The sequence below is a fragment of the Maylandia zebra genome, linkage group LG18 (genome assembly GCF_041146795.1).
Source record: "Maylandia zebra isolate NMK-2024a linkage group LG18, Mzebra_GT3a, whole genome shotgun sequence".
Lineage (NCBI taxonomy): Eukaryota > Metazoa > Chordata > Actinopteri > Cichliformes > Cichlidae > Maylandia > Maylandia zebra.
The window spans coordinates 25,676,723-25,699,955 of NC_135184.1; the positions used below are offsets into that span (position 1 = coordinate 25,676,723).

Sequence of the window (23,233 nt, forward strand, 5' to 3'; positions counted from 1 at the left end):
TAGCTATTCTATATATATTCAGCATGATTTTGTTCATAATGGTCTTCGTTCTAATTATGTAGTTAAAGATGATTTTCTCATTTGATTATTCTGTGTGTCAGAGGTGCACATATCACCGGGCAGGTGCTGCTACAGTCTTGTCTATGCTGTTAAAAACTGTAGTCGCTCCATACTGTAGGGATAATTCATTAATGCCGTATTGCGGCAGTGATAACCTGCTGTGTCACTGTTGCAACACCCTTTAAAGAAATTGTTTTGAAAATGACCTCAAAGTACAAATTCCAAAAAATATGTGATCTAAAAGACTTCTGGATGCCTTCATATTCTTGCAGCCAGCTGCCGCACCGGCTCCATCACGCTGACTGTGAGCCAGCTCTTTAAATCACTGGATTGGGGATGTGTTTTTGAGTTCTTTCCAAAATCAATTAATCTCGTCTTGGCCCTACTCCCTCCCCCATCCTCTCCTCACCTTCCTTTCCTCTCTTCCCTGAAGCTTATCACCCTGCACCGTCAGTCTCTTAACATTTCTCTTCAAGGTTATGTCTGTTCACAAGAAGTGTGCTGAAAATGAAAGTGCACTTACATCGATGTTTCTCCTCGTGGAATTAAATGCCCTTTCTCAAATGCCATCGGTTGTCATGTGTGTCCTCTTCGTTTGGTGAAACTTACAAATTGCTGAAATGTATCCAGGGTTGCTTCAAACCTAAATATGTCCCTAACATAATAATAAGCCGCATCAGTTTCTGGGCTGACCTTTTAGAAATGTTTTCCTCGTTAGTATTTCCAAATGCTTGAGAAAATGAGATGTGGTCCTTCGTGAGGCCGATGGCCCCCTATTATCGTCAGAGACACACCAGCTGTGGTCGTTAAACAGGGTCAGCTCCCATTAAGCACACTGCAGACAGAAGCAGCTTGATGTAAGCAGATAAGGTAGAAAATATGAATAACGTTAGCCATTACCCTCCCACATCTTGCCACGTTACCCTGCAGCTCCGGTAGTGCAGCTGCTGCTGACACAGATAGTGGGTGGCCTCCAGGATTTGGTCTCTACTTTCATTTGGTTGATTATACTGTAAAGAAAAAATGGTCTGCAGGCAGTGTTATTCTGTTCACACACACACCCCTTCTGAATCCTTTCAGTCCCTTTCTCTGAACTCTGCAGGTGAAATGGATTGAAAAGCAGTTTTACTTTGTGTGCAGTGTTGTATTTATCCTTTAGTTTTGGTCTTTTGAGACAGACTGGAATGAAAATATGAGCCCAGATTGAAGTATCTCAATAACACTGCCAACAAAGCTTTAACGCATTCAGTGAAATATCTGAGAGTTTCAAAAACTGAACGCCATAATTTGTTATAGGAATTCACGTTTCCTCGATATTGACAACTACTGATTGGTAATCCATCCAGGCTCTCACCCCATAATGGCTGAGATAGGCTTTCCACCCCTGTGACTCTGAATTTAGTAAGCAACAGAAAGTTTTGCAAGTTAGACTCACTTTTATTTTGTAGTTTGTGAGTTAAATGTTGCTGGATGGACTGCCACGAATTTCACTACATTTATGCTCCCCACAGGAAGAATACTGAGCAATAAAAATTCCTCCAGAGCATTCGTCCCTTGAGGTCACAGTCTACTTGTTTTTGGACTTGTAGTCAGACATTTGGGCCAGCTTTGTTGTACTTTAATCAGCCAACCAGAAGCAAGAGGTAGATCTGAGGGAGAACCAAAAGTTTTTACTTGCCAATCACAGGGTAGCCTCACCCTAATGCTGCTTTAGCATCTATTTACTGTGACTGTTTAGTATTAAATAGTGACGTCATTTTCTCACATTTATAAGAGAAAGGACGTTTTTTTGCACTTCTTTCAGAGTTCACCCTGTTGGATGTTATTAGGAATGTGAATTTAAGGCTTTTTTGCACTGGTTTCTCTTTTCAGCTCCAAAAGCATCTTTTGTGTACAGTTTTTGTTCCAGTGGCTGAAATGTATACATTACCTGCTTAATGTTTACAATTTGTTCTAGTACTCCAACCACATGCAGTGAATCTTTGCATTGCCACGTTTCTCTGTTGTGATGTGAAATAAGTGTATCAACGGAAAACAGTTGAGCTTTTAAAATGAGTTTTGAGCATGTTAGCATGTAGCTCAAAAACCTGCGATACCTTAGCTCATCACTAAGAACCAGAATCAGAAAAGATAATGTACAAATATTCCTCACCTGTTTTTTTCCAGTGCATCATTATTCGTTCCGATTAAATGCACCATTTGGGTGATATTTGTGCCCTCCTACAGATGTGAGTAGCTCCATGAGCCATCGCTGTGCGTCATGTATCCATGGATACCTGAGGCAGTCGGCAGTGTTTCCATCTTTTATTCCCTCTCTCACTCGCTTCCTGAAGAATAGCTCAAGCCCTGTGACCCCATCATGGTCAAGTTCCACACTGAAAGCCTGTCAAACAGAACAATGTGCTTTGACTCATGAAAGGAACACGTGAGATATACTTGATGGAGCTAGCAACTAGTTACTAAGATCATAACCCTGTGAGGGTTTTTTAGGGCCCGAGCACTAAAAGTGTGAAGGCCAAATTGTATCTGCTCCCCTTATTATCATTACTTGGTCAAATGAATCGCCTTTTTGAGGGTCTGAAGACACTTGAAAGCGCATGAAATTTTGCCCACATGTCAGGCTTGGTGAAAATTCACGTATGGAGAGGACGAAATGGCTCCACAGCGTCACCTATGAAAGTATGAACCAGCACACAGACTGAGCTATTTGAATGAAATTTCTTACAGAGGTCCAACAACCCACGATGTACGAAAGGTCAATGAGACCTATGATCCAAACATGACAGGAAGTCCACCATTTTTACTTTACTGTGCCATTTTGGAGATTTGCTGATGTTATACCTTTTCAAAATCCTTGGGATTTTATCAAATCAACTTCACATTTCAATCTAAACCAAAGACGCTGGTGAATATAAATTGCAAAGCTTTTGAGGTTTCACTGAAGCGTGTGTCCGCAGGATCATTTTGATCATTTGCCATGAAATTTTAATTTGCTATCTTTCACACATACACTATCCAGTCTGGATCAAACTTCTCTAGTGCATCATATTTCATACATGAGTTTTTGAGGCTTCTACGTCATCAGTGTGATTTTTCTTTCCCACCAAAAAACTGAAATAAATTGCATAGTACACTTTTAAGGAATATATTCCCCCCCAAAAAAGCCTGATTTAGGAAATCAGAATCAGAGAGACTTTACTAATCCCATAGGGAAATTGAGTTGTCATAGCAACTAATATACAGCAAACATCAAACACTCATATAAAATGAAGTCTAGAAACAAAGATATTGATAGATAAATATTAAAATAAACATATATATATATATATATATATATATATATATATATATATATATATATATATATATATATATATATACATATATATACAAGGACAAGTATGTGTGAAAAGGGAAATATGATACAACTTAAAACGTATATGTGCATGTAAATATTTGATTCTTTTTTATTTTTTTTATTCGCCAGGAGGTTCACTAAACACTATTTTCAAAAAACATTTTCTAGCAATTATTTCATGATTCAGGCAATTGTTATAGTGCCACCTAGTGGTAACAGTAAAAGTTGTCTGGGACCAACAACCACGACATGTTAAAAGTGACTTATAAGTCAACTTTTTCTCGGTTATGATGCTCAGCTGAACATCTTGACCACATTTACATGCTGGAATCCACTGAGTCGCTGCTACTTCAGTACATTTATTTAAAAATTAAAAAAAAAAAGCTGGCACACTTTAACTCATGACTGCGTGATGCCATACATCATATGGTTTTGGTGCTTTCATCTCTTTGTATGTGATTGATACACTATTAGGATTGCCTTTCATGTGTTACAATTTAATGTTGCTTTAATGCTGTTTGAAGGCTCGCAGTGGCATGAAATGATAACTCCCCTCAAATGTGTTAAATTGAAAGTAACAAACCTGTTTTGAAAATGTAAGAAATTGAAAGTACAGATAGCTGTTTAAAAATGTATCGAGTAAAAAAAAATACTCAGGTAAAGTACAGAACACAAGAATGAGGCGATGTAATGAAATCTATACCATAGGAGCGTCTATTAAAAATCTCGCTCCACGTGGTGAGAAAGAAATGTTCAGTAAGAGATGAGGAAACAATGACGTCCAGCCAAAAACTAAAATTGGAGCTCGGATAGAGAGCGTTCACATCTCTAGCTTGTCAAAGGTAGAATAAAAGACCAAAATATATCTTATTTTAAGATATGTCAGCCTACCAGGCTAAATTACCCAAATTCTGAATATGTTTTAAGCAGTGCTGAATACAGGAACGATTCTGATTGTTCTGTTTTTGTGGTCTAGTTTTAATTATATTCTGTGCATAATAGTCACACAGTGATTTATGGAGTTAATTTGTTTGCTTGAGTTTTTCAACATAAGTGATGTTTTTATGCTGATGACTGCTTTGCACAGGCCAAATTAAGCTGCAAGAAATCCTAGTTAAAAATCAATATCAAAGTACTTTAGCTCAGCATAAAACCCCTAAATGATAGCATATGCTAAACATGAATGTAAACCCAGAGCTGGTTGGCTTTCCAAACATTTTTAAATAGGAGCTTTATGCCTGGCTGTTGCAACTGAAGATAAAACATGTAAAAAGCAATGCTAAACTTGCAATAGCTGAGCATAACGAATGCAACAGCAACAAAAGTTTATCTGGATGCTTCTGGGCTTTCATATGAAACTGTTAGCAAAGAAGGCCAATTTCTAATCCTTACCTGTAAGTACACACACGTGCGTGCACGCACACACACACACAGAGCATGGTCCATTTAAATGTAAGAGCAGTTTGAGGGGTTTTTTTTCCTACTCAAACATCACGTCTCCTTCAGTTCTAGTTTATCTTCACATGAAAATGACCACCAGCCTGTTTCTGTCAGCAGCTCTTGGTGAAAGCTGCCACTGCAGCTCTCAGCTGCCTCTATACACCATAATTGAAGCCATTTGTGGATCAGGTGGAATTCTGGGATTTTGGCCTCACCTCAAAATCCCAAAGCGTGTTATTTTCTCTCTTTCTTTTCTCGGGCCAGTAGGACTCTTACATCAGCCTTCGTTTCCGCTCGCTCTCTCTTTCCTTCTGCGTCTCTTCCTCTCCTCTCTCTCCTTTCCCCTCTCTTTGCTATTCCAGAAAGAAGTCCTTCAGAGGCAGAGGTCACAAACTTGTGGTCCTGAATGCATCGGCGCACAACAGATGTGGAATATTTCCCGAGAAAAACGGTTTGTTTTGAAGTTCAAAAGTAAGTCAAACGTATATTTTTTTCTTTTTTTTCTTTTTTTACATATGTGGCTATTAACTCAAATGTCCACGTAGACATTGAGGGAATTTAGTGTCAGCTTGCCTAAGTTTAGTGAGAGACAACATGAAGGAAGACATTCACTAATTAATCTTATGTTCAAGTAAAAGTAGCAACTGGCTGATACTCAGTAAGGAATCAGTTACTGTAAAGTTACTCACTGATTATAAAAACGCCTCTACTGGAATGAGGGCTCTCAGGGATTCACTTCATTGGTGTTACGCAGTGTGTTAAATTCAGTTTTTTTACATTTCCCTTCACATTTATGTCTGAAAGAAGCCCTGCTGCATTTTTGCCACTGTAAAGATTTTGGTTAACGCTTCACATCAGTGACAGTAAGTGCACTTTCTGAGCAGACACTGACACGCGTCTTCACGTGGTCCATACAGGCTAAATAAAATACAGGCACTACGTACTGTCGTGGGAAAGAGCAGGACTCTGGGTTACAGAGAGGTCTGTGTGGGCATTTGTTGCTGTGGCTTTTAATAGTCTCCTATTATAGAGCAATTTGTAACGGCAGAGTTGCAAATTATGCCACCGTGCATCTCTGTGCACATGCTGTTGTGGTAAATGAAACCTTTGAATTCATCCCAAACATCCAAAATGTAATTACAAGACTTTTCTGAGGAGAATTTGCAGAGAGGATATTTGAAAAAGTAACACAGTAATTTACACTGGTTTATCTGATTTCACAAGCTTCCTTTCAGGCGTCCGTGAGATGAAACTGAAGATCATGGAGGTTAAATTGATCGCCTTCGTTCTCCTGCAGGCTGTCACTGTGAGATCTCAAGTCAACCCAGGTAGACGTTTATCTTTACCCCGCTGGCACTACGCTGACAAATACCCGCTCTTTCTCTTTATTAAGTTAAGTTGGAAACAGTGGCCATGACTGCATGAGCCAATCAGAGTGCTTTTTTAATTTTCTTCATTGTGTGATCAAAGCAGTGTAAGAGTCAGATGTATGGATATGTTATATTCAAGCTTAAAATAACTATTTCATATTCCTGAGGGACAAGCATGTTGACAAGATGGAGAGGAGGGAAGCAGGTTGAGGTGGGTGGGCTCAGAAGGCAAGCGTGTGTGTGTGTGTGTGTGTGTGTGTGTGTGTGTGTGTGTGTGTGTGTGTGTGTGTGTGTGTACGGTTTAGCTGTTGGTCAAGAAAGCAAACATCTTCAAAACAGGCAGACCTTTCACAGGCAAGGGGGAGAATTCGTGGAAAAAAAAAGTTAGAAAATTTGTAGGCGTAGTTGTAGGTGATGCACACACACACATACACACACACACACACGCACACACACACACACACACACACACACACCTACTAACACACTCCCTTACACATATGAACTCATTTCACTTTCCTCCCTAGAATATTTTCACAGTCAAAGGCTCGCTTGTTTGCCCGCTCTCTAAAAATCCGAGTGAGGGATTTCGCCGGAGCTCTAACTAAAACTCAAATATAAGTCGAGATGGTGGGAAGTAAACAATGTCACTCTGCTCCCTCAACTGACTCTACAGTTATGGCGTCTTACTTGTATCAACGCAGGACTGTAATCTCTTTTCACTGCTTGTCAACCCGTCGCCACACGCACAACATAAGAACAAAGGGAGTCAGGCTTTTCAAACTCAAGCGTTTCTCATGCTAGAAATGATTTTAAAAGATGAAAAATGAAGAGTGGGCAGCTCTAATACCACTCCCTTCTCATTTTGCTTAGACTGGCACCTACACAGTGACGCTTCTGTTTGGCTTTAGAGGCCTTTGCAGGGCTGCAGGAAGAGGGCTAGAGGGGGAAGGGATGAGCTGTGACCACCTTACAGTCAACTACTCAAAGTCCAGAAAATGCTTTAAAATTGATTTTATGTAAAAGTAACCTTATATTACCCTCATATGTGGAAAGACTTTAACCATATCGCACATATGAAAGAACACATCAGACATTTATGTGTATGTGTGCTTCGTGTGCTTGTAGAAATGTGCCGCTATCCTCTTGGTATGACCGGTGGGCAGATTCAGGATGAGGACATCTCTGCTTCCAGCCACTGGTCTGAGTCCACCGCTGCAAGATTTGGAAGGCATGTTTGTGCTCTTATACTCCACTTTCCTTCCTCTCATTAGATGTAGAGATTATAGTTTGTCAGGGATAATCCCTAAACTCAGTTTCTTTAAATTTGAAGAAATTTCCTAAACTTAACTGCTGCTTTCTTTTAGTAAAAAAGCACTGTAGACTTTGTGTCTGAACCAACATAGCAAGTTTTGTTTTAAATTGGTTTATCTTTTACTCAAAACATTTAAAGTTATTCACCAGATGGATTTGTATTTGTTGAATTGCTGATATATTTCATGATGGAAGTTCATCTTTTAACGTTCCAAAGCTCCTGAGCAGTGACACAAACAGGCTTGTGTTGAGGGTAAGGGGTAAATAGTGTTATAGCACATATTTAGAATACTTTCTTTCTCATAAGATGATCTCACTCAGCCTAAGAAAATATACTTTCATCTTTCAGCAAGCATGTTTAAGTAGCATGCTGCAATCAACCACTATTATTAGCAGTAGTAGTAGTACTGACCTGGTGTGAGGTGTGCTGTGGGATCAGGCTCCAGTCTATTCGCAGCAGATTCTTTAAGTGGTTTAAATCAAGTCTCCATTGAGATTTGATTCTTCATCACATCTATTTGAAATGAGATCAAGGGGATTTGAAGTCCACACTCTTCGCCATGTTCTTCAAATCCCTGCTGAGTATTTTTTTTTCCAATGTTGTTTGGAAATGAGCGAATGCCACTGCAGTGAATGAGCGTGCATCTCACGTGTGAAAGCAACATCCAGATCAACGCAGGGGCCCAAGGTTTCATGGCAAAACTTTGCTGGCTTCACTGGCTGGCTCCGTCCCCATAGTGTACCCTGCTTCCATCTCTTCCCTTGGTAAACAACACACACGCATGCACGTGGCTTTCCGCGTGATGTAAAATAAAACATCATTCATTAGATGAGTTCTCTTTCCAGGTTGCTTCATGGCCCGATTCTGGCACTCACTGTCTGTTGTAGGGTCTACATGGGTACTCTGGCTGATCTGTGGCTTATGGTCTGCGACGTAGTTCAATCGTTGCCAGCACTGCAGTAGCTCTATTGCTATTACTGACACCAGCCTTTGATCCTAAAGTATAACCCTGGGGATCCAAGGCTCTGTTGCAGGTTCACCAGCTGCCAAACCAAAGCATACGGAAACACTGCGTATGAGTATTTGTTCTGGCAAAGCTACAATCCAATATCACCTAGATCCCTTTTCCTGCTTCCAAAATATGAGTTTCAACTGAGTCTTCATTTGCTGCCTAATGCATCACAATCCCTACAAAGTAATTATGGCTGATTAGTCTATCTATCATGTACTGGTGAACTAATTAGAGCCTTTTAACAATGTGTTCAGTGGTAACATGGAATAACAGGAAGTGTGCAAACATGATTTCTTTCAGACAGGAAAAATCAGGTACATAGGATATAATTTCATTATTCCTCACTGCTTTTTCCTCTGTTCGTATCTTGTAACATTTTTCCTCGCTTTATGTCTTTTCCCCTGTGTTTGTGTACCTGAACTCTGTGACCTCGGTTTCCGGTACCGACTCTTCCATTTATTTTCCTGCTCACCGTCAGACTTGACTTTGACAACGGAGACGGTGACGGGGCTTGGTGTCCTGACATCATGTCAGAGCCGGACGGCCTCAAAGAGTATCTCCAGGTGGACCTGCGCTCGCTGCACTTCATCACGCTCGTGGGCACCCAAGGTCGGCACGCCGACGGCATGGGTAATGAGTTTGCCCAGCGATACAGGATCAAGTACAGCCGTGACGGCAGCAGCTGGGTGGGCTGGCATGACAGAAAGGGAAGGCAGGTGAGCGTGTAAAGACGTAAAGATGTGTTCTTCTGATTCAAATAAGGTGTACACGTAATACTAATCTGCTATTTATCATCTTAATTTGTTTAACATTGTCCATGATAGTGAAAAATTGAGCTACTGTGTATATTTGAAAATCATTTAAATCTTATCTTTTATCAAATGTTAACAGATCAAATACTATATATGAGCATTTGTTTTTAATATTTCAAATGTTCACTTCTAACTGAATGCTAGCAACATGTTTCAAAAGCATTGTAAAAGGTGCTTGTTTACTATTATAAATGGGGAAACACGAACAACTTGAGTATTTGTGGGAAATGAGACATCTTTCCTCACCTCTGCCAGATCATCGAAGGCAACAGTAATGCATATGACGTGGTCCTGAAGGACCTGGAGCCTCCCATCATTGCCCGTTTTGTCCGCTTTATGCCCGTGACCGACCACTCCATGATCGTGTGTATGAGAGTGGAGCTCTACGGCTGTGAATGGCTCGGTTAGTCATGACACTCAGAGTGGAACATGAAACTTCAACCAAACGATATATTTTACATTACACTTTATATAGTAATATGATGTGAGCAAACACTGAATCAGCTGTGTGTTCTCTTTGACCTGCCTGCTTTAGATGGCCTGATGTCCTACAGCATTCCAGATGGACACCAAATGATCTACAGAGGCCTGGATGTCTTCTTCAATGACTCTGTGTACGATGGAGCATCAGCTGAAAGGTCTGAGTTTAACAAACTTTCTTTGAACTAAAACAACATTTGTGCATTTTAAAAATGTGCATATGTGCAAACCTTAAAAAAACCCTATTTCTGTCTTCAGCTCAACCATAAATCCTTCCTCAAGGCTGACGAAAGGGCTCGGCCAGCTGACCGATGGCACCTGGGGTCTGGACGACTTTCTCCACAGCCACAGCTACAACTTTTGGCCTGGCTATGACTATGTAGGGTGGAACAACAGGAGCTTCCCCAGAGGTTACGTGGAGATGATCTTTGAGTTCGACCATGTGCGAAACTTCTCGTCCATGAAGGTAAGAAGTCAGCGCAGGGGGTATTTTAAGCGAGCGGGATGAAATTGTAGAGCTAACACTTTGCTGAATTGAGCTATTCTGCACTATGCTGGGCAAGCACCCACCTTCTACAGCTGCTGTAAAATTTATTGGGGCATTAAAAAAAGAACAGGACAGCCTTGCTGGAGGAAGAAAAAAAATTACATTTTCTGTATAATTAGCCTGATCTTCGTGGATAAGTGCCGTGGCAAGAGATCAGAGATGTAAGATGAATGATATTTCTGCTACTGCACAGCTAGACAGATTAGTCATGGCTACACCTTCTCCTGCACCATCATCTCAGTCGGGCTCTGACTATTTTGAGCACTTTTAAGTAAAAAAAAAGAGAGAGACAGAGAGAACTGCCAGGTCGGTAAGGGCTGCAGAATAATAACAGACTATTTAAGTACTTTAATCATGCTTTTCTTATACTTCCACATCTCACCTTCGCAGGTTCACTGCAACAACATGTTTAGCCGAGGGGTGAGGATGTTCAGGCAGGTTACTTGTTACTTTCGGTCAGGATCAGAGTGGGAGGCAGACCCGGTGACCTTCAGGCCTGCTGTTGATCGTGTGAGCCAAAGCGCTCGTTTTATCACGGTGCCCCTCGGGGACCGCACAGCCAGCACCATTAAATGCCGCTTCCACTTCAGTGACCTTTGGATGCTGTTCAGTGAGGTGGCCTTCCAGTCAGGTAAAAAGAAAAAGAAAAGCAAAGATCAGGTGTAGCCTTTGCTTTAGAGACTTTAATTCAATAATCTAAAGGGAGCATGTGCCGTGTCCCACCACCTTTATTTCTTTCAATTACAGGCTCAGCAGTGTACAATACATCAATGGCTCCTCGCAAGCATGGACACCCGACAAAAATATTACCAGGTGAGCAGCCAAACATCTTCTGATATTTTCTTATTTAAGTCACTGTTTTCATTTTTGATTATAGGGTAAAATATGAGATAGAAGAAGACATGAATGTGTTGTTACTGTTTGATTTTGATTTCATGTAAAAATCTGTTTTTATATTTCCTTGATCGTGTAATGCACCTTATTTTAGATGTGGTTGGACTTCTAATGCTTTAAAAGGTTGCATGACCTAAATTTCTCCTGGCTCAACACTGCCCCCTGCTGATAATAGCAAGAATTACTGATTATTGTTAGAATAAATGGCCGGTTTCTTATAAAATATAATGAAACAAAAGCATTATGTTTGAAAAAAATTTAATTATTTTAGAATTTGATCTGTAATGAATTACATTAAATTCATGTCAACATCCAACTCTAATGTGGTTTGTTAGGGGATGATCCTACACATAAAGTGGATGACAGCAATACAAGGATCCTGATTGGCTGTTTGGTGGCCATTATAGCCATCCTATTGGCTATCATTGTCATTATCCTGTGGCGACAGGTCTGGCAAAAGATGCTGGAGAAGGTGAGAAAAAAATTTATTTTAAAATCATTTAATCAATTTTAGTTATTTGAACTTACAGTAATGATTCAACATCCACAACTGATCATATGGTGTGACGTGTGCACTGAACCCTGGATGCACAAAAACATCATTCATAATTAGTTGGCAAACTTAAATTTGTTCCCAAATTTTAAAAATATAGAACAAAGGTAAACAAGAAGTAGACTCAAGAAGGCGATAAGGTGATCTATACTCAAATCAGCATTTTTACTGCTACGTTCTTTTGGGTTTCTTTGGGGGTTTTTTGGCTTCAGATATTATATGAAAAAAAGACGTCATTATCAAAAGCACCAGAGCTTTCCTTTCCCTCCATGTCAGTTTCTTCTTATATCATCACATGACAACACTGATGTCCTGCAAAACCTCTCAAGACTTTCACGTTGTAAAAACACCGCAGATACCAACTGCTTCTCTCTTGCATCTTCAGGCATCTCGTCGCATGCTGGATGACGAGCTCACGGCTCGTCTCGCCATCCAGACACGGGCCTTCTCCTTCCACCACTCGTCTCTCTCCAGTGAGAGTGGCTCGACCTCCAACTCCACCTATGAAAGAATCTTCCCCCTCTGTGCCGACTACCAGGAGCCCTCACGTCTCATCCGGAAACTGCCCGAGTTTTCTCAGTCCACTGAACGCCTCGGTAAGCTGTCTAAAGGAAATAAGTGAACATCTTTGGAGGTCAGCTACAGCGACACGTCCCATCCTCCGTCTTTTCTTTTCCAAATAAGAATCGAGTACCCCCTGCAGAGCCTTTGCAGCCGGAGGCTCCGATGGTGCCCCCCACTATGCTGAGGCAGATATCATCAGTCTGCAGGAGTCTTCGGACAACAGCATCTACTCCATCACAGCTGTCAACATGAATTTCTTTGCTGGCACAGATTCATCCATGAGGGAGTTCCCCAGACAGAAGCTCACCTTCAAGGAGAAACTGGGAGAGGGCCAGTTTGGAGAAGTATGCCCAGTAGCTCTAATGTTTGCTGGAGATGCTTTAAGGGCTTTAAACTCATTTTCTCTTCGCCGCCATTATGCTGTTGTAACTTTATAGCTATCATTTATAAAATTCAATGACAGCGCTTGCTGCCTGGTAAAAGCAGCAGACTATGAAATCACTACATGCTGCCAGATAGGAAACACTTAGTGGTATTAAACAGATGGTTTCGAGGGATGCCAAGTGGATGATGAACTGACAAAGTGCTCCTCTAAACAGGTCCACTTGTGCGAGGCAGAGGGCATGCAGGACTTTTTGGGTGAGGATTTGTCCATAGAGGGAAACAATGAGTCCCCTCTGCTTGTTGCTGTTAAAACACTGCGGGAAGATGCCAACAAGAACGCAAGGTAAAAGAAACTTTTACAGAGATGTACTGGTACGGCTTTTCATTCAGTTGCCAGTCAAGTTGTAGATTACGTGACCCTGTCGTTCTGCAGGAATGACTTCCTGAAGGAGATCCGAATCATGTCTCGTCTGAGGGACCCCAACATCGTCCGTCTGCTGGCAGTGTGTGTGGACACAGATCCTCTGTGCATGATCACTGAGTACATGGAAAATGGTGACCTAAACCAGTTCCTCTGCAATCTCAGACTAAAGGCCGCTGATGAAGATGAGATCGAACAAGAGGAGACGGAGGGGAAGACCATGGTCAGGTAGGTGTAATTCACATGTAATTGAAATGATCATCAGGGAAATGACACAAAGAGCCACTTAGCTCACACTATTTATTTTCTCTCTCTTAGTTACACCACGCTGATCGGCATGGCAGTGCAGATTGCATCTGGTATGAAGTATTTGTCCTCTCTTAACTTTGTCCACCGTGATCTGGCAACCCGCAACTGCCTGGTGGGTAAGAAATACACCATAAAGATCGCTGATTTCGGCATGAGTCGGAACCTTTATAGAGGGGGCTACTACCGGATCCAGGGCCGAGCTGTACTGCCCATTCGCTGGATGTCATGGGAGAGCATCCTACTAGTGAGTAATCTATGGATTTGGGACATTATCGCCTCCATTTATCCGTTATTTATAGACTAAGGGAAATCTGACATTCCACTACAGTTTTATTGGGTTTTTTATTGTTCTACGATTATTGCTAATCCACATATATTTAAAAGGTTAGTATAAGTTCTATACAGAGGTGACAGCAGATCAATTTTAAATATTTTATACATTTTAATTTAGAATTTTTAAGCTTTAAATTTATACCAATCTGTCTATGATCTTTTTTTTCCTCAGGGTAAGTTCACTATGGCTAGTGACGTGTGGGCCTTCGGGGTGACTCTGTGGGAAATTCTCACTCTGTGTAAGGAGCAGCCGTACTCCCAGCTCTCTGACGAGCAGGTCATTGAAAACACAGGAGAGTTCTTCAGGGAACAGGGCAAACAGGTGAGCTTCACACCACTGTACCTGACAGTCCTCCTGAGTGCCACTGTGGAGGATTTTAGGATGTAATAGTTCTCAGATATGTATGTAGATGTGTCTTGTAACACTTATAATACTCATAATACTGTATTGAGAGTATTGTGCTTCATCCTACCAGGTGTACCTGCCGAAGCCTCCCTGTTGTCCTGACAGAATTTACAAGGATCTCATGCTAAGCTGCTGGAGGAGAAACGCCAAGCAGCGGCCGAGCTTTCAGGAGATACACTCTCAGCTGTTAGAGAGCCTGGCGTAGCAGAGGAGATGTATCGTTCCACTGTGCTGTGCAGGGTCTCGGTTGCTTCCTTTGGTTTAGATTCATTTATTTGGAGTCAGACCCATAAAATATTCACTTTTTTGTCAATGCCTGCTTCTCAAAAATTATGCTCTAAATGGAGAGATATGTGAAGGTACAGACTACACTTAAATATAGCCTCCTATTGTAGATATAATGCAGATAGTTCTATTCGTACAGTGCATTCAGACCTCTGTGTATTTATTATTTTCTTATGATTTGTTATGCTGTCTATTTATGCAATAATATCCCCCCTCCCTTTTCTTTTCCATCATATATCTAATCCTATTGCACATTTATTATGTGAGCACTGTTTTGTGTTTTTGTCTTTTATATTTGAATTTTGTCATGAGGGAAAACGTTTTCCTGATGAGATTGTGCTTTCGTATGCAGAAGCTGATGTAGATTTTTTATAAACATGTTTATGTCCTTTTTCAGAAATGAATTTATTGTACATAGTGGGGGAAATAGCAAAGAACAACGTTTTAACGCCTGTTGGACCAAGGATACCTGTAAATAAAGAAGAAATGCTATTATTAACCTTCGTTTGTATCTTTGGTTTTTAATATACGATAAGTTTGATACTTTTTAGCCTGCTGGGGTTGCTAACACGGCTGTACTTTCAACCGTTGCGCTCTTTAATCGTTTTGGACCACCTCGCTCTCTGTAGTGAAATCTGATTGGCCAGCTGTTTGTTGACATCCAATCACACCACGCAGCTGCCTAAGCAATAGGCTGACTGTTTTCAACGGCATCGGACGAGGGGCTGAACGTCCCCGGTGAATACAGCAGGTTTGAAAATTTGCCCCCGGTGTCTGCTTCCTCTACAGCCGCTGCTCATTCCGCTCAGGCATGGAAAAAGTCGTCATCGTAACGGGTGCCAACAGGTAAGTCCGCTAAAACTGTTTTATAACGGTTCATACGGACACCGGGTGCTGTTAGCTAGAAGATGCTGTTCGGGACTTCTACTCTTCATTTTAAACAATGAGTTTCAAAAAACATGTTGGACTTGTTCAAGTATAACCTGTTTTCGGTAATGGAGGTTATTGCAATAGTTAGTTACACTACAAAGTACCACCTATGAACTGTATCAGTGCGTCTTAGTAAAAGACATACTGTAGGTTCATACAGCGAGAGATTAAAGGCCTCTAAATCTTTCATAAGCTGTCTTTCTTACTCTGTAATAATGTTTCACTAGCACATATATTCAAATGTAATGTATGTGTGTCACAAGTTAAAACTAAAAAAGAATGTCGTACTCATGAATATGCATTGATTCATCTTTTGCATCTTTCGGCAAATTGATGCGTTCTCATGAACTTGGAATGTCATATTGAATACAGTGGCTGACCACTCTGAAGCGGTCTCGTAGGAATTTGCATGCCGTGAAGGGAAATTTCAATTTGTGTCTGTACCTTCAAACTCAAGATATAAGGGATGATACATATGTTTTATCGTCTGCAAAGGGGTTTTCCTAACCAAAGAAGCAGAGACATGAAGGAAACAAACAAGGCGACCAGCATCTGACAAAAACATCATCCTCACCTGAAGCCTCATCTCCCGAACTGAAGTCAGGGCTCTTAAACACGGAAACATGTGTAAACATGCTCATTTATTCCCGATATTGTCACAGTTTCTTATTATCAGCCGATCAGACATGCGACTATCCTGTCCCCGGAGCAGCTAATGTTGGCCTCAAGTGTCCTAAAAATCACACTTTTCCTCTGATAACCAGTTTGATTACATTCTCACTTGATATGATAGATTATTACCAAGTATCATATTACTCCAGTTTTAGCCTCCCTTCACTGGTTGCCTGTAAGTTTTAGGTTTCATTTTAAAATTTTAGTTCTAACCTTTAGGGCCCTACATGGTCAAGCTCCTCAATATTTGTCTGACCTGCTGAAACCACATTCATCTTCTCGAGCTTTAAGGTCATTAGATCAGAGACTGCTGGTGGTACCACGCACTCGTTTTAAAACTCGTGGTGATCGGGCCTTTCAGACGGTGGCACCACATTTGTGGAATTCTCTTCCACTGTCTCTATGCTGCACGGACTCCATTGACTCTTTTAAAAAACAGCTGAAGACATTTTTATTTAGAAAAGCATTTGATTAATTTCCTCTTATGCTGTTTTTATAGTTTTATTATATTACATTGTTTTATTTGCTGTTTTATTTACTGTTATATTGTTTTATATTTCCATTTTCTGTGTTGTAAAGCACTTTGTGATTTTTTTTATCTGTGAAAAGCGCTATATAAATAAATTTTACTTACTACTTACTAAGTCCAACACTAACGCCAGCTAACAACAACTAACAGAGTCTAACAGCAGCTAACGTCACCAAAAACTCAGCTCTTACTGACAGAAAGGTCAGTATATCCTCAACCACACACCTCAGTATCACCATCATCAGACAGAAGTGACCTTCACAGACTTATCGACTCGCATCAAACTCCTTTCACAAACTTTGACACCATCCTCCTGAGTAAATGGATGTGGAAACCCAGCTCAGCACCACGACTGTGGTGAACAGCGTACTGACTGTTCACCACAGTCAGTCCGCTGTGGCTATTCTTTTGTCTCATAGCCAAACCAGTTCTCTTCATATTGGTCTTCCTCAGTAGTGGTTTCTTTACAGTATTCTGACTTCATCGATCCATGTAGATGCTCTTCCAAACAGTTGTTGTCTAGTTGTATATGTTACTTATATGGGCTCTAAAAGCGAGTCCCGGGGGGTATAATTCTTTCGATGATGTCCAGATTCTCCATACTGGTTGACTGCATGTGAGGAAACTGTCAAAATCACCCCACATTTGCTTGCTTACAACTGTAGTTGTATAGTATTGATGTCTAAAGTATACTTATGCAATTGCTAGACTGTATTTATAAAGGGAAACCTTTAGGATAACATCATTCAGCATTAGAGTCTAAAGCTCAAGAATAGATTACTAGTGGAAATAAGTCTGCTTCCCTGTGAGACTAGCTGTTTCTTCAGGTTTACAGCTTTATGTCGAGATATAATAACTGCTTCCTGTAACCCTTTACTTAACATACAGCTATAAAAGAGACGAAACAGAACACTTGTATATGTTCCTTTTCCCCCCCTCACGTTCCACACACTAGTTAACTTATCCACTAAATATCACTTCGGAAACAAAGACCATAATTAACAGTACATGAAAATGGAAGCTTCACGTCACTTGAAAATCCTTTTTCATTATCTCTTCTCCAATAACGTGACTCCAGACTATGTTTACAGTTTGCTTTACTTCATCTGTGAGGTAATCTCTCAGTTGTTCAGGGAAAGTTTGTTAATACGAGTGCACGGCTGTGTTTGTCTGCCATCTGTCTGCAGCGGCATCGGCTTGGCTTTGTGTGAAAGGCTTCTCACTGAGGACACACAGCTCCGGCTGTGTCTGGCCTGCAGGAACATGCAGCGGGCAGAGGCCGCCCGCAGCGCCCTCCTCACCTCTCACGCCGGTGCCCATGTGGACTTACTACAGCTCGACGTGGGCTCTGTGGAGTCGGTGCTCGACGCTGCTAAGGTGGTCAAGTCCAGGTGAGAGATGTTTGATGCCGCGTGCTGACGTCATCACACTGGTGATTGTTCTCTTTGTGATATGAACTACAAATAAGGAACTGATAGCTTAACCTTTAATACACATTCGTGTGTTTCCAGATACAACAGAATTGACTTTCTCTATCTAAATGCTGGAATTATGCCCAATCCACAAGTGGACATCAGAGCTTTTTTTAAGGGTTTATTTTCCAGGTACATTTCTAAAGCCAGTTTATGATTTCTTTGTTTTGTTTTGTTTGATATTGGATACATTCAAGCTGTCTTTGCTGCTCTATAAGAGTGTACCTTCCCCACTGCAGAAATGTCATCAACATGTTTGCAACAGCAGAGGGTCTCTTGACTCAACAAGACCACCTCAACTCAGATGGCCTACAGGAAGTTTTTGCCACTAACCTGTTTGGTCATTTTGTCCTGGTACACCACAAACACACACACACACACACATACATACATATGTCTTTTAACCTACAGTAGCATAAATAAACTTCAGGATACTGACTTTAATATGCGGATGTGTTTGACACAGAAAGTCAGCTACAAACTTTGTTGCTGTTTGTGTTGCTCTTAGTTGCATTGCTTAGTGCAGCAATGTAAACAATATGTTTGTTTAACCCAGTTTTTGTCTCTCCAAACCAAAAGGCACCTATTAAAGCTTTGAATATCTGTCTTCAGCAGGTTGTTTTGACCAAATTTGTAATGCATTGAGGTGATTCTATGGGATTGGTTAATATGATATTTGGGCAAACATGCAGTTGAGCGGGTGTCTCTAATAAAGTGGCCAATAAGTGTGATGTAGTTTTTAATGTTTTGAACTTGTTCTTTCTTGCAAGTTTTGTTCCTGATGTTTGAATTATTATAAATTATTATTTAATTAGCATAATAAATGTGTCATTAGGATTGTAGGATCACCATGTAGTAGTGAAGCATCCATCATAGATTGCTAAAAATAAAATAATAATTTTAAAGATAAAATATCTTTTGCTTTTTATTCTCTTACAAAATTTTATAAAATGAATATTTGATTTGGCTAACACAGTGAATTATTAATGCCTGCCTCAGGCTGATCCATATATTCTTATGCTGGCCTGCTTAAATCAGTGATTCATGCACCCCTCCTACATCACTCCTTACTGTGCACTTCCACCTTGGACCTGATATAATTCTCTCCTGGTTTTCCAGATCCGGGAGCTGGAGCCTCTGCTGTGTCAGACAGGTCATACGTCCAGGGTAGTGTGGACCTCTTCGAGTAATGCCCGCCGGTCTGCCTTCAGCATGGATGACATTCAGCACAGAAAAGGGACGGAGCCCTACAGCTCCTCCAAATACGCTTCAGACATGCTCAGCGTGGCTCTTAACAGGCGCATGAACGGCCAGGTTTGTCTGTCACGTACTCTGATGTCAGTGCGGTAACTATCACTGCAAGCTTTGTGAAACTCTTACGAGGTCACTGTGATTTATAAATTCTTTCTGTCTTGTGACAGGGTCTGTTCTCCTCAGTAGTCTGCCCAGGACTGGTGATGACTAATTTGACCTATGGTATCCTCCCCTCCTCCTTCTGGACTCTAATCATGCCCATCATGTGGTTGGTAAGTGGTAACTTATTTTATTTTTATCTTTTAACGTGACCACAGTTACGTATGAAAAGACTCACGTTCATGTATTTTCTAATTGTGCAAAACAGATTAGGATCTTCACCAACACTTTCACCCTTACACCGTACAATGGAGCAGAGGCACTGGTATTTCCATTTGAAAATTATTACAATCATTTGAATATTTGCACTGTAAAGGCTCTGTGAACCCAGATTCATGGCCTGGTGTTTCTGCTCACAGCACTGGCTGTTTCTGCAAAAGCCAGAATCTCTGGATCCCAGAGCAAAGTATCATAGTTTAACATCAGGGCTTGGGACAAACTACACCAAGCCACGACAGGTGAGTAACGAGAGCCCTGTATTCCACAGAGAAAGTGCTCAGGCCTGTGTTACAGAGCGTTTTTTAGAGTAGCAGATGGTATTTGTGTGATGTGTTGCTTTTAACTTAATTCAGGTTTTCTCTGCTTTGTGTTCACGTCTCAGATGGATATTGATGGTGAAACGGCTGACGTCCTCTTTTCAAAACTTCTTGAACTTGAGAAAGGGGTCAGAAGGAAACTGTGTGAGAGAAATGCTGACAATGAAGCTCATCAGCGGTATCTCAATGAGATAGAGTAAAAGTGATTCTTTTGTACCGGAAGGTTTTGCTCTCTTGAAATGGATCCTGTGAAATCTGAACCAGTGTCACTGCCCTTATTCATCCCATCCTTCCCAGGTGGACCACTGAACAGAGGGTGAAATGATCACGCTTGTTCTACCTCAGCCAAGGTCAAAGCTTTGGTTTATATAAGTGATTATGTTCACTCTGACTACTTCTGAGGGGACCCCATGGGAAGATTTTCCCTGAGTCAAAATGTTAAAGAAAGCTCTGTCTCAACAGCTAATGGCTTCTTTCTTTGATCAAGCTGCACCTCTCCACCAGGTCAGACAAAGCTTAGCTTGGTTGTTTTTATGTAATTAAACAAATCAGTTATGAAGGAAATGCAACTGTTCCTTTCTTTTTTTTAAAGTCCACCGATATTCCCTCAGTCCTCTGTTAACACTGCTCTAAAGACTTTCCAATCATACCGTGAACTTGAAGCACATCACACTGAGAGGTCTAATTTAAATAACTGTGTGGGCAGGAAGGGCCTTTTTGATAAGCTACTTTGAGCTCTCTACAAACCTCCTCACATTACTCACATTGTTTCATATTTCAACATGTTAATAATAGAAACACGCTTTGCATTTCTTGAAACTTTGTTAAAATAATGAAGAGATTTTATGTTTCATGAGCTGAGCCTGTCACGGTTTCTGAACTCAGATTCACAAGAATCACTGTTTTTAAACAAACAGTGGAAGTTCATTGAGGGTCAACAAGTTCACGTGAGATCAGTAACAAGAAAGCGCTTTCCTGTTGTAAAGTGGACCCTGCTGTGTTTTCACCTGATAGCTGCATCATGTTTCCTGCCCCACAAAGTTAATTAGGTCTTTGTTAATGCCCTGAGGCCACTGACTAACCATCAGCTCTGTGTGATCTGGAGATCGTTTCCATACAAATAATAAATTATGGAAGGATTGTCAAGTAAATAAATGGAAAAACTTATAGTTTGCAATAGGACGAATAAGTGTGCAAGTAAATAAATCAGCTGCTTTAGACCAGTATCAGCATTTTTTTTGCTTATTTATTTCATTACCATATATCCACAGCATCACACCCCACTGTTAGATTTTGTTATCTTTCAGTCGCCTCAGATATCGACTCTTGCATTTACTAAACTAAAAACAAAAAGTCAATCCAACATTTTCTGAGGGAATATACAAAATACAACCAAGTATATTTTTTCTTTGTTAGGCGACTAGTAGGAAAGGATGTTTAGTCCTGTCCATTATCCAATGATTTTTCTCTTTTTTTGTTTCCATTTTTATTTGTAAAAAATGTATATGTGTAAATTTTATAAAGTACTGGAGTCCAAAATCTAAAAAAATGTTCAAATAACTAAATCTTCTGTGCCAGTTTTGGTGATGAATAGACTTTTAAATGACCTGAAGAATACAACAGTGCCTAACAGTGCATATAGGTAAAAAGTTACATATTAAATACATTACACATTCAAAAAGCGGTGTGACATATTAAATGCCACACCACTACTATGTGCTACTATGTAATGGGGTCATTCCAAATATTAACTTTCAGCTCATTTCGCCTCTTATTTACATGTGTGTTTGCACGTTTCAATGAATTGCTGTACCTATTTTCCCCCAACTGGTTAAAGCTGATGGCTGCCTGGTTCTTCATGTTAAAATTGAGTTTTTCCTTCCCACTGTCGCCAAGTGCTTGCTCATAGGTGGTGGTCTGATTATTGGGGTTTTCTCTGTATTGTTGTTGGGTCTTAAAATATAAAGAACCTTGAGTCAACCATTCCTGTGATTAAATAAATTCATTTAATTTTCCAAGTAAAATATAAAGAAATGATGGATGTCAATTCAAATAGAATTTCATTTGCTAATAATAGCACGCCTTGAATAAAAGTTATTACTTCGTCACACAGGTGCACTTCTGTACACTGTCATATTTGTCAGACACAATGCAGAGTGGTGAATTGGTTCAAGTATCGATATATTTTGGCGACTTTATTTTTTATCCTTCATCGTATATCCCTCTGAAGTTTTGCCTTAAGTAAAGCTGCGCTGACCACGTGCGATGCATGTCTCCTTTTGGTTTCAAGCTCTTCTTGTAAATTACAGGAAAGTAGTGGAAGTAGTGTAGTAAGCAAATTAAAAGTACATTTTTTCACATTATCATGCCTTGAACTCCGGACACATTTCAGAGACAAAGCCCAGCTTTACAGTTATGCAGAAATGTCCCTCTAAAACGATATTTTATCAAACCTATTAAATGTTTAATGGAGAATCTGCAGACTGTAAGTGTAAATCCAGTGGCACACTGTACCAGTTTTCTCTTGTTATTACAAAAATGAAATGGCAGAAAGCCGACTCTTCATCTGGACAGCTTCACTTTGAGACTGCAGAAGGATAAAATACAAAAATTGAAAACCTAAATCCAAGTGAACACAGTCAACTTCCTGTCCATTTGAGACACTCCAGGACAAACCTCAGCACACTTTAAAAAACAACAACAACAAAAAAAACTGGGCCAACATTTAATACCTGGAGATATTTCCTCGATATTTTTGTTCAACCCGTGTGACAGCTTTCTCGGTGAACCTAAAGAGCTGATTCTGCTGAATATGTTACTCAGCATGTCCCTGTTGGCCCTACCCACACCACCCTTTTATTATTATTATTTATAAACTGGCAAATCCGACTTAATCTGATGATGTGCCTGTCAGAAGCATCAGGATGAGGTGTAGCTGCACATACAGATGTATCCAGGTATAAGTGGGCACAGTTTAGGCCTTGTGTTTATTCTGCATGAAGTCTGCAGTTATAAAGTTACTTTCATCAGTACCTGTAACTTCTATGCATGTGACACCTTCTCAGAAATGCGGATTACTCGCGGAGGACATGAGCGTAGCGTTACGTAATGTAAATAAAAACATTGCAGCCGACGCGT

The 23,233-nt window shown here is 40.5% G+C and overlaps 2 protein-coding genes across 3 annotated transcripts; both read left to right on the top strand.

Annotated features, from left to right (window-relative positions):
• Window positions 1–5,135: 5,135 nt before the first annotated feature.
• On the top strand, window positions 5,136–15,025 carry LOC101475412 (discoidin domain-containing receptor 2). 2 transcript variants are annotated; one of them, XM_076876883.1, is made up of 17 exons: window positions 5,136–5,329; window positions 6,083–6,186; window positions 7,357–7,459; window positions 9,034–9,271; window positions 9,623–9,770; window positions 9,903–10,005; window positions 10,106–10,313; window positions 10,785–11,025; window positions 11,142–11,207; window positions 11,624–11,760; window positions 12,227–12,437; window positions 12,526–12,749; window positions 13,005–13,132; window positions 13,223–13,438; window positions 13,529–13,763; window positions 14,025–14,174; window positions 14,329–15,025. In XM_076876883.1, the coding sequence occupies exons 1-17, from the start codon at window positions 5,265–5,267 to the stop codon at window positions 14,461–14,463; spliced, it is 2,712 nt and encodes a 903-aa protein (XP_076732998.1). In that variant the 5' UTR covers window positions 5,136–5,264; the 3' UTR covers window positions 14,464–15,025. The 2 variants fall into 2 exon arrangements, with proteins under 2 accessions (XP_076732998.1, XP_012778987.3); XM_012923533.3 differs by having other exon boundaries at window positions 6,094–6,186.
• A 154-nt stretch (window positions 15,026–15,179) lies between these two features.
• LOC101475712 (3-keto-steroid reductase/17-beta-hydroxysteroid dehydrogenase 7) lies at window positions 15,180–20,659 on the top strand. Its single transcript, XM_004567126.6, has 9 exons — window positions 15,180–15,389; window positions 17,862–18,065; window positions 18,186–18,278; window positions 18,386–18,500; window positions 19,266–19,460; window positions 19,568–19,672; window positions 19,768–19,824; window positions 19,919–20,017; window positions 20,161–20,659. The coding sequence occupies exons 1-9, from the start codon at window positions 15,355–15,357 to the stop codon at window positions 20,293–20,295; spliced, it is 1,038 nt and encodes a 345-aa protein (XP_004567183.3). The 5' UTR covers window positions 15,180–15,354; the 3' UTR covers window positions 20,296–20,659.
• Window positions 20,660–23,233: the final 2,574 nt, after the last annotated feature.